The 16,184-nt window shown below is 54.8% G+C and overlaps 7 protein-coding genes across 7 annotated transcripts; 4 read left to right on the forward strand and 3 right to left on the reverse strand.

The window, feature by feature from the left end:
• Window positions 1-1,195: 1,195 nt before the first annotated feature.
• F5Z01DRAFT_635186 (glycosyltransferase family 15 protein) lies at window positions 1,196-2,571 on the forward strand (the record flags this gene model as incomplete). Its single annotated transcript, XM_046262130.1, has 3 exons — window positions 1,196-1,561; window positions 1,628-1,702; window positions 1,759-2,571. The coding sequence occupies 3 exons, from the start codon at window positions 1,196-1,198 to the stop codon at window positions 2,569-2,571; spliced, it is 1,254 nt and encodes a 417-aa protein (XP_046119479.1).
• A 1,754-nt stretch (window positions 2,572-4,325) lies between these two features.
• On the forward strand, window positions 4,326-5,828 carry F5Z01DRAFT_742497 (nucleotide-sugar transporter-domain-containing protein; the record flags this gene model as incomplete). Its single annotated transcript, XM_046266874.1, has 4 exons — window positions 4,326-4,406; window positions 4,447-5,454; window positions 5,511-5,680; window positions 5,717-5,828. The coding sequence occupies 4 exons, from the start codon at window positions 4,326-4,328 to the stop codon at window positions 5,826-5,828; spliced, it is 1,371 nt and encodes a 456-aa protein (XP_046119480.1).
• Window positions 5,829-5,934: 106 nt separating this feature from the next.
• Window positions 5,935-7,732, reverse strand: F5Z01DRAFT_651529 (GDP-mannose pyrophosphorylase). The gene is made up of 3 exons (XM_046263231.1): window positions 7,508-7,732; window positions 6,205-7,455; window positions 5,935-6,151 (listed from the first exon to the last, which is right to left on the reverse strand). The coding sequence occupies exons 1-3, from the start codon at window positions 7,568-7,570 to the stop codon at window positions 6,125-6,127; spliced, it is 1,341 nt and encodes a 446-aa protein (XP_046119481.1). The 5' UTR covers window positions 7,571-7,732; the 3' UTR covers window positions 5,935-6,124.
• A 367-nt stretch (window positions 7,733-8,099) lies between these two features.
• On the forward strand, window positions 8,100-11,797 carry F5Z01DRAFT_651531 (P-loop containing nucleoside triphosphate hydrolase protein). Its single transcript, XM_046263232.1, has 2 exons — window positions 8,100-8,715; window positions 8,774-11,797. Exons 1-2 carry the CDS (start codon window positions 8,514-8,516, stop codon window positions 11,437-11,439), a joined length of 2,868 nt encoding a protein of 955 aa, XP_046119482.1. The 5' UTR covers window positions 8,100-8,513; the 3' UTR covers window positions 11,440-11,797.
• A 33-nt stretch (window positions 11,798-11,830) lies between these two features.
• F5Z01DRAFT_742500 (general substrate transporter) lies at window positions 11,831-14,183 on the reverse strand. The gene is made up of 2 exons (XM_046266876.1): window positions 12,317-14,183; window positions 11,831-12,253 (listed from the first exon to the last, which is right to left on the reverse strand). The coding sequence occupies exons 1-2, from the start codon at window positions 13,684-13,686 to the stop codon at window positions 11,998-12,000; spliced, it is 1,626 nt and encodes a 541-aa protein (XP_046119483.1). The 5' UTR covers window positions 13,687-14,183; the 3' UTR covers window positions 11,831-11,997.
• F5Z01DRAFT_651534 (uncharacterized protein) lies at window positions 13,203-14,183 on the reverse strand. Its single transcript, XM_046263233.1, has one exon. It carries the CDS (start codon window positions 13,965-13,967, stop codon window positions 13,695-13,697), a length of 273 nt encoding a protein of 90 aa, XP_046119484.1. The 5' UTR covers window positions 13,968-14,183; the 3' UTR covers window positions 13,203-13,694.
• Window positions 14,184-14,777: 594 nt separating this feature from the next.
• F5Z01DRAFT_651535 (uncharacterized protein) lies at window positions 14,778-15,732 on the forward strand. Its single transcript, XM_046263234.1, has one exon. The coding sequence runs from the start codon at window positions 14,932-14,934 to the stop codon at window positions 15,163-15,165; it is 234 nt and encodes a 77-aa protein (XP_046119485.1). The 5' UTR covers window positions 14,778-14,931; the 3' UTR covers window positions 15,166-15,732.
• The last annotated feature ends 452 nt before the right edge of the window (window positions 15,733-16,184 follow it).

Raw genomic sequence — 16,184 nt, forward strand, 5'->3', positions numbered from 1 at the left:
GTCATCCAGAGGCACGATTCCATGTAACCTGTTTTTGTGTTTTGACTACTTACTCATTTGCCCCTTCATTTAGGAGTCACGTTGCCTCGGCTTGTGACGGGATAAACAGTTCATCACACGACTAGACCATGCCAGCACTGGTGCTCTGCTATGGTGAACTAGGCTTGGCCTTGCATGTTGCACTTGTACAACACCTCGAGGAATCCGACGGGCTCGGACATTTCCTCGACGGATGCAAATGTTTATGCACAATGTTTCAGGCATTCTCGCAAAAGCAGCAAATAGGCGCCCCTTTTGCACACAGGCGACGGTGTCTAAGCCTATGATATGGGCGTTCACACCAACAAAGGACCGTTGGCAAATCTCGTCGCCAGTCCAGTCGGCTACAGCCTGCAGTTCCGCGATGTGAAACAGTGCCATGCTGTGTAAGTCAGGCTGGAACTGGCGTGGCAAGACGTGCAGCAGGCAGTCCAGTCATTGTGCCCAACTTTTGGTTGCCTTTTTTCTCCTCCTCGTCCAAACGTTGCCTCTCGCCTTTTCCCATGGACCAGCCTCGACCGGTCAGAGCCAGGTCACGTTGACAACCTCCACCGGTCAGAGCATCGTTCGCAACCTCTACAAGTCAAAGCAAAGCACTCACAACTCCATGTCACTCACGGCCCAAAAGTACCGTTGTAGCTGATAGCAGGAGCCCAGTTGAGGGAGGGGAGGCACGCGCGATTTCCAGATGAAAGTCGGGACGAAGCGTTGACTGGCACAATCCAGCCTAATCCCTCAGCGTGACCTCACCTTTCCCTGGGTGGCCGTAGCAAATGAAAACAACCCCCCCCTCATTTCTGATCCTTGACTTGTTGTTCCCTCTTCTCACATCTGAGTAACCGTCGTCTTTCTTTTCACAGGCCAACTGTAGCACGCGCCGATCTATGGCCATCGTGGTGATTGCTACTCCCTATTCACTCTCAACCTCTTCGACTCCCTCTCCCCTCAAGACCTACCGCTTCGAAACCCTTCACTGCCCCCGACTAACCGCTCACTACTGAGGATCGCCTTTCATTCCGCATCCAGCAAACCAACCCGGCACTCCAGCTCGTTATTGAATTGTCAGCACGACTCCCAACTTCAGATCTTCCTCCAGTTCGCCTGCTTGAGGTAGTCTGTCTTTCCAAAGTCGTGCCACGCCTCGTCTGTCTTCAGTATGAGGTTAGCAACGCCCTTTGCACTCTCTCAGACCTTGCTTTGGGCATCAGCTGCTATCCTGTCCAGCTCCAGAGGCATCAAAGCTTGCAACAGCTGGAAGGCGAGCCCGGTAAAGGCCAAGGTGGAGGATACGAATCTTCGCGCTGCCATCATCGCCCTCACAAACGAACAAGATCTCCCACGCATCATCGGCACTGTCGCACAGCTGGAACGCTCGTTCAACGAGGACTACGAGTACGACTGGATTTTCTTCAGCTCTACGGATCTCAGCGAGAATTTCCGCCGCCAGACGTCTAATGCCACCAAGTCCACCTGCTTGTATGAGATCATCTCGAATGAGCACTGGCGACGCGCCAGCTCGGCTGTCTCTGCGTAGGACCAGAGCACCGATGAAGAGGCGTCGGTAGCCACACTACACATGGGGGCTCAGCACTGGAATCCAGCATTTCTTCTTCGCGAGCAGCGAATGAGGGACTATGACTGGTTCTTGAGAGTTGAGCCTGGTGTAAGTCCAACTCCAACTATCAGTGCATTGTGTGCTTACTATGATCAAAGGCACAGTTTCCCCGCCCCATCGGCTTCGATGTCTTCCGCTTCATGCGCGACAACGGCATTGCGTACGGTTTTACAGAGTCTGCGTTCGACTACAGCAGTCTGGAGACCCTATCGCCGCAGATCAGATCCTTCATGGAGAACAACCCACACCTGCTTCACCAAGACGCCGATCTCGGCTGGCTCCTGAACACCGCGACGAGGCCTGCAGCTGCGGAGGGTCTGACCGAGACACACGGTGAGAACCTTGCCTTGGACATTGGGGCTGAGTACAAACAGAAGTGCAAACACAAGTGTTTGAGCAAGGAATCGCCAACGGATTCGTTCGCAGATGCATTCTCCGCTTGGCTGAGCAACCTGTACCCCCCTTCTTTTGAGCTCGGATCGATTGGTTTCCTCCGCGGTGAAAGCCATCAGGCACTGATGAGCCACCTTGAGAGCCTCGGTGCGGTGTTACAGTATAGCCCAGTTCGTGACGTACCGATCCTCACCTTGAGCGCAAGCATGTTTTTGCCCAAACAAAGCGTGTGGAACTTCCGCACGAAGCTGACAGGCTACGCAGCTGCGAGGCCAACGCCGACACCTGCACCACTCTCGGCGGTGGACGAGCGGGATACGTTCCCATTCGACGGACAAGAGTTGGCACAAGCTGCCATGCTGGAGCAGCATGAGCTGTGGGACCAAATGGCTGTTGACGTGACCAGGTACTCACTTTCGCCAGGGCTGATCTCGGGGAACACAGTTGTGGATGACCGAACGTTCCGATTTTCGCTCATGATGGGAGAAGCCTTCGTGCTACAGGAAAGTGGCGCCGAGAAATGAAGCGACTGGTGGTGCCGTCAACAAGTAGGAAACGGGGGCGGAATGGTATGGTTTCTACGAGGGCATGCCGCTGCTGAATGGGCGAAATCTTTAGGCCATTGTCAGTGCAAATAGATTCGGCACTAACCTGACGTCCTCAAATCAGAATTACGTTGTCTTCACACCGAGCAAGTGCGTGCGTGCTGGCGCTTTCGGGGCGCACCACATATGATGGATGCAGCTTTGGTACGATAACTATTGCTGGTGAGTCACACTGCCTTGCGTTGCTACTCGCCACTGTGTGAGATATGGGCTTGGGAGATGGCACCGACTTCAGGTTTGTGGAAGGCTTCCTCGCCCCCCAATGCAACGTGTGGGATGATGTTCAACAGTTTATTACGCGGGAACTTGTACACGCTTCAGGGATTCCATTTGTTGGCGTGTTACCTGTGGCAATAGTGCAGGGGTGAAAGATACCTAATCAGCCACCAATATCTCCCGCAAAGATAGGTAGTTCTATAGCCTATATTAATCCTATTGTTTAATCAATAGCTTCTAGCTAAATGAAGATTTGCCCTCCAGAATGATCACCAATATCAAACATAACCGAAAAACACTAGGCTTCATATATAACTAATATATTGAATCTCTAAATAGTCAAGGGTGTACTTGACCTGTGGAGAGCAATGACTGAAACGTGGAGGATCGGCAAAGAAGGGCTGGGTGAGCCCACATCTGGCTGGGGTTTTGATGGCCAACTGTTACCAAACAGTTCCGGACTTGACAAAGAGGGCCACTTATTATGTTGCCTGGAAAAGCTGGACCTGATCAAGGGGCCAGTCAAATAAAAGGTGTACGAAGTATACATAGGATGACACTCTTGAGACGCCTAGTATCTCCCAGGAGGGGATCCAGGCCGTAAGACAAGTCGAAATTGTCGGCTTGTTTGCTCACATAGGCCTCTACTCTCTAATTACTCTCTTCTTCGCCCGAATACGTAGTCCGTGCGGAGTAAGGGAATTGCCCGCGTCCCGACCCGATGCTTTGTGGGCTGGCAGTCCCACGTTAGCGTCCTGTCGCCGAGGCTAGTCCAGCGGGACTGAGACAGACTGGAGACGGTTCGTTGAACACGGACAAAGAGCCCCGAGAATGCTTACCTTTCTCGGATCGTTTGCGAATACGACCAGTGCCGAAAGCTACAGTGAACTACGAAGTGCGCAGATCGGGGTCCGGGAACCAGGAAACGACATGAGCGTCTGGCATGTGGCATGCCTGTGTTATCGATAATGTACTCCGTAGTCCGTACACCGGCCGCCCCCTGAAGATGAAGAGCTAGGGCGGTCCTGCAGGGGCTCAATTCGCTTGGCATTCCAAGTGGCAGCCAACCCACGATCTAAAATCAGACACCAGATCCAGCTGGTCGACCGTCAACACACATTTCTTTCCCTGGCTATTTTACCTCCCTTCTTCTACACTCGTCCCTCCTTAAGCCGGCATTGTTCATTGCCATACTGTCATTTCCTCGTGCGACTGTAGAACAGCGACGTTGCACCCCGATCATTGTCACGCGTCGTGTCGCGCGCTTCTCTCGAAACTTTTTTCCCGCCTCCTTAATCACCCACGAGCCGAAGATCTAGTCGTTGCAGGAAGATCGACAGCCGGATACCACTGTACGACACGTCTTCCGGGATCGCGACGCGCAAAATACGGCTTGTATTGACGGGCCACTGGGGTTTTTGATCGATCTGTCCAGCTTTTACGCTGGCGCACTCGCCATGACGTTCCTTACGCCCCTCATCAGGAGGGGCGGCTCCTCTTCGAAGAGAGCTTCCCTAATCACAGCAAGATCCCCCTTTGTTTTCGAGAGCTTGGGCGACTGGGCTAACCGTTGTCTAGCTGACGGTCCAAAATTCGGCTCTCATACTCATCATGCACTACTCGAGGATCATGCCTTCGTCAGGCGACCACCGATACTTCACCTCGACAGCTGTCTTTCTCAACGAGCTTGTCAAGCTCTCTCTTTCTCTTTGCCTGGCGATCAACGAAACCTCGGAGAGTCTCGCGCCCGACACGCCCCTCACGACCCTTCTCGAGCAAGTATATAATAGTGTTTTCGGAGGCGACGGGTGGAAACTGGCGATCCCAGCGGCTGGGTATACATTGCAGAACCTGCTGCAGTATGTGGCCATCAGCAACCTGGATGCTGTGCAATTCCAGGTGCTCTACCAACTCAAAATTCTCACGACGGCCATCTTCAGCGTGACCCTGCTCCGGAAGCAGCTGGGTACGAAGCGGTGGTTGTCGCTGGTGGTGCTGACGTTGGGCGTGTGTGTGGTCAGCATGCCAACGAGCATGACGGGCTCGTTCCTCAGCGACACGAGCGACAGCTTCTTCCCTCGATCGATACACGATATGGGCACCGCCAGCCCCGAGCTCTACGCGCCCAAGAATCTGAGGAAGCGATCGGCTACGTACCAAGGGGTCACTGAGGATCTCGGCCCCCCTGAACCGACGATGAACTACTCCGCCGGCGTGATCGCTGTGCTTGTGGCGGGTGCTGTGTCGGGTGTCACTGGTGTCTATTTCGAGAAGCTCATCAAGGAAGGCCCGTCGCAGCCTAGCTTGTGGATTCGCAATGTTCAGCTATCGACATACTCGGTCATCATGGCCTTCTTCATGGGGATCGTGTACCAGGATGGTGCTGGCATTCGCGAGCACGGGTTCTTCGAGGGATACAACTGGGTTGTATGGACGGCCGTCGTGCTGCAGGCCGTGGGTGGCATGGTGGCGAGCGTGGTGATTCGCGATGCAGACAACATCGTCAAGAACTTTGCCACAAGCATCAGTATTGTGCTCAGTTTGCTTGTCAGCGTGTTCCTCTTTGACTTCCGATTGACATGGACGGTGAGATGCTTCTCAGTTTCCCATTCCTCAGAACACTTCAGCTAACGGTGGACTAGTATGTCATTGGAACTGGAATGGTGCTACTTTCGATGCACCTGTATAGCACGCCCCATCGCCCGATACCAGGCCACCGACCGAAACCCATTCGAATTGTCAGTTTGGACAAGCCGGCAGTTACGCCTTTGCATACACCTCGTCTGGGGGGGCCGTCGCCACACCTCACAGCGTCGCCACGACTGCGGCCTCTTGACTCGTCAGGAAGGACGCATCTTGACCCTTTTGATATGAAGGGTTTGGGCTCGACATCGAGTCGACCAGAGAGCCCTATGTTGCCGCGGATTCCGAGTCGCAGTGATATCAAACGAGCCGACTGAGTAGTTATAAGACACCTCGCCTGCACAGCAACAGCAGCGAGAGCGCCATCTCATAATATAGAGAGACTGGCGTCGGACATGGAAAAGTTCATATTATGAGATACGAAAGCTTGGATCTAGATATCGTCATTAATCGTGGTGCTTTGGCACAATACCATACTGTTCGTGCCCCGGCATTCTTCAGATCTATGTCTTTGGCACTTTTCTTGTATATGGCCTTTTCTTGAGCATCCATTTCGTGGCTCCTTGGCCCTTTTGATTGGTATCCCTAAACGCCCCGTGGTGAGATGACCTCTTCACATGATTACTTCATTGGCAACATCCTGATCAGATAGTTAGCAGTTGTTTCATAAGCACATACCACGGCACGACTCACCCGCTTCAGCTCCTTGTATGGCAAGCAAACACAGTTCTGCACGCGCACCTCGTCACCGACGCCGCAGTCCTTCCCCAAGATTGTAATGCTCTGTACTTTGACGCCGTTCTTGACGATGCTCGTCGAGTGACTTCCTACAGGGGTAGGGGTTCCCTCCACGCGCGCCCATGCCCCGACGCGGCTGCCCCAGCCAATGATGGAGTACAAGACACATGCATCGTGCTTGATCTCGCAATCCTCGAGTACAATCGACTCCTTGACGCGCGCACCGGCTCCGATGACCGCGCGAGGCCCGATGGACACGTTGGGCCCTAGCTTGGCGGTGGGGTGGATCTCGGCAGTGGGGTGGATGAAGACAGGCGCGACGAGGTTGGCACTCGGCTTGGCCAATTCCTCGCTGCCAGCTTGCCATGCGCGCTGCAGGTACAGTGCGTTTGCCGGCACGGCTGAACCAGCGGTCTTGATCTGTCGCCAAAAGTCTTTGGTCTCGTAGACAAAGAACTGCTTGCTGTCGGCCATGTCACCCAGAATATCCTGCTCCAGCCGAATCACCTGGTTCTTGCGCTCCTCATCGTCGTCGTCGTTGAGCCCCGACGAAGCAGGGTGGAAGGTCTCGAGGTTGTCGGAAGAAGGGTAGGAAACAAGGCGGGCGGGGCGGTCCGTGCGACGCTTGATCGCAGATTTGATGCTGGGGAAGATAGCCTCGGTGGCAAACAGATAGACACCGCAGTTGATCAGGTTGCTGATGCGGGACTCGGGCTTCTCGACGTAATGCAGGACGCGACGAGTGTGCGCATCCGAGACGATGCAACCAAAGTTTGTGGCAGCATCGTCGCTTACGCGCGTGCCCAGGATGACTGCCTCTGCATCCTTGTCGTCAAAGAGCTTGAGCATCTCGCCTAGGGGAAAGCTGCAGCAAACGTCGGCATTGAGGACAAAGAGACGGTCTGGGCGGCCCTTGAGGATCGCATCGCGAAAGTGGTACAGGCCGCCAGCGGTGCCGAGGGCCTCGTATTCGCGCAGGTATTTGATCGAAGAGAGGTTGGGGAACTCCTTGGTCGCATCCTTGATGAAATCCCGAAAGACGGTCTCGTCGTAGTACCCGATGATGTTGACGTCTTGAATGGAGCCAACGGCAGCAACGGCAGCGAGACAGTGCCAGATGATGGGGTGACCGGCGACTTCGAAGAGAGGTTTCGGTACGTCGAGGGAGAGAGGGCGAAAGCGAGTACCACGCGAGGGACCGCCGACCTAGATGCAATCAGCATTGCCCGCCACGAGCTACGAGCCAGTGCTAACATACGAGGATCACGGCTTTTGTTGAGCCGCCTTTGGAGCGGTGAGCCATTGGTACTTGGAGAGACATGGTGAAACTTGACGCGTGCTCTTTGCGTCTCTGGTGATGAGAAGAAATCAAGGCCGCCTTGGTGCTTCGCTATTTAGAAAACTGAAGGGCAAAAGGGGCCAGCTGGCGTCGCCGAGGGGTTGGTTGGGTGTTGGAGGGGACTGGTCGCCATTTAGAGTGACACGGGACTGCTAATAATATCGGTACGTACTGTACAGATTACAGCGTGGGGCAGATTGCAGCAACGGCTTTGCAGGCTGCTGCTGTGGCGCAAGCTCTATCACCAGCCACATTACAGGGGTTCAGTGAGCCCCTTGAAGCCGCACCTCTTGTTTATCTCCATGGCCTGTGAACGGATGTTAAGCATTCTCAGGCGCATCAGCTTGGGGTGAAGAACTACATTATCTCTCCTTTGCAAAACTGCAGTAGGCTTTTTCAGCTGGACTATTTACCTTTTCAACTCAATCTCAAAACCCTGGAGAGGCCTTGTGTGTGGCAGTCTGTTCCGCACAAATTATGCGTTAACGGGATTTATCATCTCGCCGAGCTATCTCAGAGCTGCAGAATCTGGGGTTTGCTATGCCAGACCCTTCATCTTCACGCTCACATTCACTTCACCTCAGCATACCATTCACTCAAGCTCCTTCATGCCTTTCGCTTGCCAAAATTGATCAGCTTTTCTTTGACACAGCCAAACTATTTCTTCACTCTCACCTGCAGCACACTTGCCTTTCCCTATCAAACTGAAACTCTACAACAGCAACCTCGATTTCCCTTATTCTCTTGAACCTTTCACCCTCACTCAACCGAACCCACTGAGGTACACATCACAATACAGTCAGCAGCAATTGGGCTTCCTGTCCCAAAGTCTGTGCCAGCTTCACTCAACAGCATATGGATGGGGGCCTGATGCTCCTTCGCCATAAGTCTGCCCACACTACTGCAAGCTTGGAGGGTCTACAGCATGTCTTCCGCCGAGTCATCGCGCTCAGCCAACGGCATCAAATCAGAACCAGGCATTAGAAACTCGAGCCTCGCAGTCCGGGCATCTACCACCACTGGCAGCTCTCTCAACTATGATGAGGCAACGATGGAGAATGGCAGCACCAGCGGATCCTTCATGGTGACGGTCGGCACGCCCTCCCGTGTTGGACGATCAGATGCACGTAAGTACCTTGATGAGGCAGAACCGTCGTGTCTTCGTTTTCTGACATATGCAAGCAGCACCCCCCAGCGAGCGTACCGATGAGTGCGAGCCAGAGCCTTTGCTTAGAGAGCTTAGGATGAGGCCTCAACACGTTAACATTGGCAGTCCAGCCATCCCCGAGGAAGTTTTCGGCTTCCAGGACTCTTTCCATGGCATCGGCAGAAAGATCAAGGCTCATAACGACACACTCGGTGAGCTGCAGGCCCTCGGCGTGTCTCATGACGTGCCGCTGCCCGAGCTCGTCCTCGTCGGTGATCAGTCTGCTGGAAAATCAAGTGTCATGTCAGGGCTGGCAAACCTAGATCTGCCACGGTCTGAGGGTACCTGCACGCGGTGCCCATTGCACATACGCGTGTCCAAGAGTAACGATTGGTCTTGTCGAGTCTCTCTGTCGAAGCAATACCGTTACGATCCTCCGGACACAGCTATTGTCGAAGACGATGTGACGGATACAAACCCCTTCTTCCCGTGGCGTCGGCTGCCAAACGTGCAGATATTGGAGTTTAAGACCGTGCACGACAAGTCGGAGATCGAAGGTCTGCTGCGATGGGCCCAGGTGGCCATACTCAACGACAATCACAGCCACCAGCAGTTCATCCCTGGGTCGGGTGCCATTGCAATGAATGTACCCATTGAACAAGCACAGGCGGAAACGGTGGCCAAGTTCTCACCCAACGTTGTGTTCCTGGAGATCAAGGGACCCGGAATGCCTAACCTGTCCTTCTACGATATGCCAGGTATTTTCCAGAACCCGGCGGATGCGAGTGACCAATATTTGGTCAAAGTTGTCCAGAATCTCTCCAAGTTCTACATTTGCCGCCAGTCCGCCATCATCATATGTTCCATGCCAATGAACACCGATGCAGAGAACTCGTGCACCTTTGGCTTTATCCGCCAGCTTGACGCCACGCGCCGCACGATTGGCGTGCTCACCAAAGCAGATCTTCTATCAGACAATGCTGACCGTCGTCAGTGGCTCAGAATCATGAATGGCAATGCCCACACTGTCGGACTTGGTTATTTCATCACATCTCGCCCCCATGGGAAGGATCTCGACGAGCTGACTCGGTGGGAGGCCGGCATGTTTGACCAACACACGATTGAGTGGCCTAGCGAATTCCATGTCTTCGCGTCCCGCTGCGGTGTTGAGAAGCTGAAGCACTTCTTGTCAGAGCGCCTTGGGGAGCAGTTTGCCAAAAGCCTGCCGAGTATTGAAGAGAAAGTGCGAGGAAAGTTGGGCCGAGTACTCAGCGAGCTGCGAAGTCTCCCAGACGTTCCCGACAATGTGGAACTTGAGGTCCAGCGGAGCTTACAAAAGTTTAGTGACGCCGCCAGGAACAGTATCAAAGAGTTTATGAAACACTTTGATAACGACCCCAAGGAATTCAGCGAATGCATCCTGGGCATGTATCCCCGGTTTATTCTCAAGGACGTGTCAGATGCCCCTACCTTGGTGATTTCGGACGACGAAGAGAATGATAGCTCTGAACCTGCCGCTCCGGCTCCAACGGGCGCTGGGACACCGTCTCACAAGCGGCATCGCATGGCTCCTCCGGTGACGCCCTCAAAACGCACACGTTTAACCCCATCTGAAACACCGAGGTCTGGCAGGTCGTCACGTTCCGTCAAGCCTGAAGACTCCGATGGGGCCACCAACGGAAGACCGTCCCGATCTGAGCACGGAACCCAACCAGCCAGGGCTGGGTTGGCAGCTCCAACATCAATATATGCCAGCTTCGCAAAAGTGAATCGTGGTTTCCGGACTCTACGTGGGGTACGAAGCGACATAAGGGCGCGCAGCCAGGCTGGCGTGCCAAATCACATACCTCTCGAGGTCAAGGAGGACCTAGCCCTTGAGGCTATCGCGCCTTGGGATGGGCCTATGGATGTTTTCCTCAGCCAGACCATAGCGAAGCTCCACAGAGCCTTCAAAGAGGCACTGGAGACTACCTTCGCCGGACTTCGACAGCGCGTGATCTTTGCCGAGTGCGAGAAACACGTCGGGACATTCCTAGAAGGACACAAAAGAACAATCAAGGAGCACATGCTGCAGGTCTACCAAGACGAGAGATGCAAGCTTATGACCTTTAACAGCGCCACTTTTACTCAGTACGAGACTGAGGAGCTTCACCTTCTAGAATGGTTCCGTCACAAGATGCGCATGGAGGCCCAAGGTGTAGCCTCCAAGGCCACATGCAACAAAGATTTCAACAGCATGAGCGAGCAAGAACGACGCACCGAGAGCGAGACGCGCAAAGCCGAGATTGCCAAGATTGGCGTGGACGACTTTGACCGCGAGATCAAGGTGATTGCATACGTTAGAGGCTACTATCGCCTTGCCGGTCTGCGGTTCGTCGACAGCATCGCTCAGTGCGTGCTGTGTCGGTTGATCCCCAACTTGCAGGAGCAGCTGCCACTGTACCTGAACGAGCGACTCGGACTGATCGGCCGTGGCCAGGACATCAACGCCATCTACGCGCGCCTGCTGGAGGAGGACCCTGCCATGGCTGCGCGCCGCGAGGTCTTGAAGAAGGAGAAGGCCAAGTTTGAGAAGGCCATGGCCAGCATCGGGATACTGAACAATGCGGCCGCCGAGGACAGCGAAGGTGGTCTCACGCACGCGTCCGAACATACCCGCGACGACGACACGGTTATGGGTGATGATGACGAGATTGAAGTGTAATGGAGACCCGATGTGCGAAATGGCCACCTACGGCCTGCTTTTGTATCAATATTGGCGATTCTGTTTGTGCGTGTTTGGCTATGAGGAATTGAGGGTGTCTGGCTACTAGTGCGGAACGCATCACCCGAGGATATTTGCGATTTTGCAGTATTTACAGAGACGCTAGACCAGGCTCACGAGGAGTGGTCAGTCCGAACATTGTGCGCGAGGTTGCTGCGAGCAGATGGCGCAGTCTTTATGAGGAAATGCCCGACCGTAGATGGATACTAGGTAGTCTAGATGGCAACGACTCTTGTGTTCTTATAGATGAGATCTTCCTGGTCGGTCCTTTTCACTCTCCACGGCTTTCGCTTACAAGACTTGCAGATCAGGCGGCCGCATACGGAGACGCATGGTATCATACTCATTATAAAAAGACTGACGCTGTAAAACTACTCTCAGCGCGCGCGCTCCCAACCACACACACGCACACACATCACAGAAATCAAAGTACGTTGTGTATATACCATCCGCCCGACACGCTTCACGCCACTCCAAACACGAGAATCCTCAGGGCACCTAGGACATGCTCTTGTTGTCAAAGCGCTCCTCCTCGTGGTGCAGCTGCATCTCCTTCTCGACCTGCTCAAAGTCAATGTGAGCTACGGTGGCGCTGTCGCCGTCGAAGATGCGAGCAATCTCCTCAAGGGTAGGGCCCTTGGTCTCGGGGTAGACAAAGTAGACGAAGATGAACTCGAGAGTGTCCCAGAGCGTGTAGAACAGCATAAAGTTCCAGTGGTTGGGGAGCTTTCTCCAGGCAATCTTGTTGGTTTGGCTATACACGCAGTGGTTAGCAAAGATGTCGTCAAACGAGAAAGGAAACAGGGGGTAAACTCACTTGCCGATGGCGAGGATGGCCTGGACGGTGATGTTCATGATCATCATGCCCTTGGCGCGGAGATGGAAGGGCAGGACCTCGAGAGCGTAGGCGACGAGGAGACCGGAGAAACCAATGGAGTAGAAGACACCAAACAGCCAGATGAAGGGCAGCTGGGCGTATCCGGCACCAGCGTTGGTGGCCTTCATGGTGCCATCGGGCTGCTCGCGCTCCGAGTTCTCGTACACGGCACCGGTGATGGTCCAGAGGGTGAAGGAGGCGACCATGCCGGCCGCGGAGACGAGGAAGAGAGGGCGACGACCAAACTTGTCGATGCACAGGGCCGCGGAGATGGAGACGGAGAGATCGAGAATGGTCTTGCCGGCGGACAGGGCGAGCTTCTTGTTCTGCTGCGTGATGCCAGCACCCTCGTACACGACGTCCATGTAGTTGGAGAAGAGGGCGTTGCCGGAGTACTGGGAAATAATACCGAGGGAGATGATGATAGCCAGACGCCAGCGGTTGCCCTTGGTGCGGAAGAAGTCGAGGTAGCTGGTGGCGGTCTTGTTGTCACGGTCGGCCTGGATGGTCTGCTTGATCTCGCGGTACTGGAACTGGACGAGAGGGTCCTGGTCATTGCCTCTGCCGTGGTGCTTGGCGAGGACAGCCAGGGCCTGCTCCGTCTTGTCCTTGTTGACGAGGTAGCGAGGCGACTCGGGGATCCACCAGATGCCGACGAGCTGCATGGCGGAGGGGACGGCCTGGATGAGGGTGATGGACCTCCACGACCAGTTGCCGCCGATGGAAGCGGTGCCCCAGCCGACGATGGAGACGATGAGGGAACCCAGGTTCCAGAGACAGTTGTAGACGGCGGTGAGGGGACCACGGTGCTGGGGGTGGCAGATCTCGGTGAGCAGCATGGGCGAGCACATTTGGGAGAAGGAGTTGCCAAAACCGAGGAGGAAGCGTCCGCCCATGTACATGTTGTAGCCGTTGGCAAAGGTCGTGAGCATGGCACCGACGATCATGAGGACGCAGCCAGCCATGATAGTCGGGCGACGGCCGACGCGATCCGCGATGTAGGGTGTGAAGAGGTAGGAGATGATGGAACCAATGTTGTACATGTTGATGAGGATGCCGAGCTTGTGGTCGTTTTCGTACTCGGGGAAGAAGCCCTTCCAGGCGTCCATCTGCTGGGAGGTGTTGAGCAGCATGCCATCGTAGCCGGTGGTGGCGGAGCCGACGAGCAGGAAGATGGACAGGAAGTAGAGCTTGCGCAAATAAGGCTCCTTGTACCAGGTCACCTTTTCGAAGTTGGGCGCCTGCTCACGGGCATGCTCGAGGTTCTCCACGGCATTGGACTGCACCAGGTTCTTGCTGACGGTGACCATGGTTGCGATCAATGGGTCCGTTCAGGATCTACGGCTGGGGACGAGGGGTGTGGTCTTGGTGAGTTCGCTATCCCAGGCTGTGAGGAAGTGTCGACGATGCCCGACCTGGTGTGCTGGTGAGGTTGTCTGTGGATTGGCACGGCGGGGATGAGAAGACCAGGAGGAGAGGGTCTGGAGAACGGGGGACGCGTGCTACACTTATAATCGTGGAGGGCGCATATCACCATCGTCAACCTTTCGACCAATACCATGGGCCAGGATGAGGACAATAGGACCAGCATGCATGGCGGAAACGAGGGTGCTACAGCCTACGGAAAGGCGGGTAGAGAATGCCAGAGGTCCATGTCTTGCGAGTCGTTGATCCATCTCGCCCCAAAGGACCGGTGCCTCGTTCCAAAACTAGATTGGGAACGGCGGACTGGCCTCGAATGGTGAAGATGCAGGGGTAGGCCCTCGGAAAGTCGAACAGAGTCGAGGACTCGAGAAGTCGAGCCTCGAGACCCCGGACATCCTGAGCGCAACAACCCCAAAGTCCAGTCCAGCCGGCCGAGGGTGGATCTGCTGAAAGGGGGGGCTCGCGGGACACGCCAGAAATGGATCATGGATCCATCATTGCATGGATGATCCTTCATCTCGAGCCTGCTGAGCCTGGCTCTTTTACGCCTCCTAGCCGGTTCTCGATTCCGGCTCAGTGCATGTGTTCAGGCAAAGATGTCCAAGTCCAAGCACCCAGCCCTCAGTGCCGCCCATCAAGCAGTCTCGAGGTTTTGTGGGAATTGAGAGCGGCTGTCGTTTGCATTATCTTCTCAGACAGTCAGCTCCACGCAAGAGTCTGCTATTGAATGCAACTGGGGTATTGCTCCGTGCTGGCATGCCCAGACATGGAGGGTCCAGATGAGGACCCCAGCTCGCCAATCCATTGAAATGCGAGCATAATTTAAGGATATCTGTCCCGACCAATCATCCCGGCAGCAGCTGCAGCGTCTCCTCCCCTCCCCCATGTTCCCCTCCTTTTTTCCCAAGATAGAGAGAGGGCGGCTGATCTGTAGCCCGAAACGTGGAGAGCGCTGGTGCTCCGTTCGCTTGATCATGTGCCTCGCTGGGCAGGTTTCAAGCCCAAGCCTCAAAACTAAGAATCCAGTCGACTCAGGAGCAGCGAACTGAATTAACAACGCGACTGTAATCAGGTTGCCAACTTGTCACTGCATAACCAAATTGCGGCATGTCTCCTGAACTTGCGCCAGGATGATGGCTGCAGCCTCAATATTACCTCTGGTCACCCTGGCGCGAAGGACCACTGGTGAGTCAAGCCAAGCCAAGACACACGACGCGGATCGCCCGCGCACGGCCAAGCTCAGAGTTTCGACGGAGATGGTGTCTGGCGTCTTGATCTTAGCCGAGACATGGGGAAGCGCGCTCTTGGGACGACACGGGCTGCCCCGATCAATGGGACATGCCCAGATCAACAAAAGAAGCTAATCTTGTCGCGTCTGACGGTTGGCCCTGTCCCGCAATTGCGGAAGAGCCTGCCGCTTAAGCTTCAAAACAAGGTGCCCCCATATATGCATGCGTGCCGAATGCTTGGCGAGGCGGCGGCATTTGGCATGTTCTCAGTGCTCCGGCTGGACGGGCCTGCGAAGCACAGTCCTTCTACTGGCCGCCAAAGTACGAGCGAGCTCTGCGCCTCGCTGGATCGTTCTTTCAAGATTTCTTCTCCATACGACGAGTCCAGACTGACGCTCATGTGGCGCTTCAAATATGCTCTTCAGATGCCTTCACCCCAGCCAACCACAGTATGTGCAAATTCGTGCAGCCGGAGAGGGCTCTCAGGGACTCGGATATCGCAGGCCATTCTACGCATGTTGGCCGCGTTCAGGTCTATTTTGGAAGCAAATACAGCTCGCAGTCATTTTGCACTATCTCAGCTGGTCGGAGACACGGCAACATCAACCTGTCTAGTCTTCATGTTGACTCTTGACTCCTTGAGCTACTACTCAATATTAATGCTCCACAAACCCCAGGCCATGTGCTTCTCGCTTAGCTGGGGAAAAGGCGGGCTTCTTCAATATGCCGGTGGAGAGTTCCTCTGCCCGACAGGTGTGGGGAAGAGCTATGGTATTCAATGTTTCCGATTAATGAGTTCCTGTTCGTTTGGTGATCCCCGCGTATCCATCACGTCTCTTTTTGAAGTTCGCACTACATCTAGGTAATGACACCCTCGGGACCTCTGTTTTCGAGTGGGTGGTCGTCCCTCCTGTCTGACTGAAGTCGGAATCAAGCTTCATCGTATAGACCGCTTCGCGTTCTAGAATCTTTTTGGTGCAAGCCTTGCCGTCAATTCGTGATGGTGAGTCGCGGGTGGCGGCATTTCGGGAGCGCTGCCGCCGCAACCAAATTGGGACGTCTTGGGAGTTGGGGGAGCGGGAGCTGGCGCGTGCCGCTCTCGAGGCGCGTTGAGAGGCTTGAGACACGGCCTTTGTCTAGAATGTTCAGACTGT

Source organism: Emericellopsis atlantica (assembly GCF_019669845.1).
Source record: "Emericellopsis atlantica unplaced genomic scaffold F5Z01scaffold_9, whole genome shotgun sequence".
NCBI classification, from domain to species: Eukaryota; Fungi; Ascomycota; class Sordariomycetes; order Hypocreales; family Bionectriaceae; genus Emericellopsis; species Emericellopsis atlantica.

What these genes read in the sequence shown, in the direction of transcription:
- F5Z01DRAFT_651529 (XM_046263231.1), bottom strand. Translation starts at nt 7,570, where the DNA reads ATGTCTCTCCAAGTACCAATGGCTCACCGCTCCAAAGGCGGCTCAACA. An exon ending in CAACAAAAGCCGTGATCCTC is followed by an intron (nt 7,456 to 7,507) that starts GTATGTTAGCAC and finishes GATTGCATCTAG; the next exon opens with GTCGGCGGTCCCTCGCGTGG. An exon ending in CATACAAGGAGCTGAAGCGG is followed by an intron (nt 6,152 to 6,204) that starts GTGAGTCGTGCC and finishes CTATCTGATCAG; the next exon opens with GATGTTGCCAATGAAGTAAT.
- F5Z01DRAFT_651531 (XM_046263232.1), top strand. Translation starts at nt 8,514, where the DNA reads ATGTCTTCCGCCGAGTCATCGCGCTCAGCCAACGGCATCAAATCAGAA. An exon ending in TGTTGGACGATCAGATGCAC is followed by an intron (nt 8,716 to 8,773) that starts GTAAGTACCTTG and finishes ATATGCAAGCAG; the next exon opens with CACCCCCCAGCGAGCGTACC.
- F5Z01DRAFT_742500 (XM_046266876.1), bottom strand. Translation starts at nt 13,686, where the DNA reads ATGGTCACCGTCAGCAAGAACCTGGTGCAGTCCAATGCCGTGGAGAAC. An exon ending in GCCATCCTCGCCATCGGCAA is followed by an intron (nt 12,254 to 12,316) that starts GTGAGTTTACCC and finishes CTGCGTGTATAG; the next exon opens with CCAAACCAACAAGATTGCCT.
- F5Z01DRAFT_651534 (XM_046263233.1), bottom strand. Translation starts at nt 13,967, where the DNA reads ATGCTGGTCCTATTGTCCTCATCCTGGCCCATGGTATTGGTCGAAAGG.
- F5Z01DRAFT_651535 (XM_046263234.1), top strand. Translation starts at nt 14,932, where the DNA reads ATGATGGCTGCAGCCTCAATATTACCTCTGGTCACCCTGGCGCGAAGG.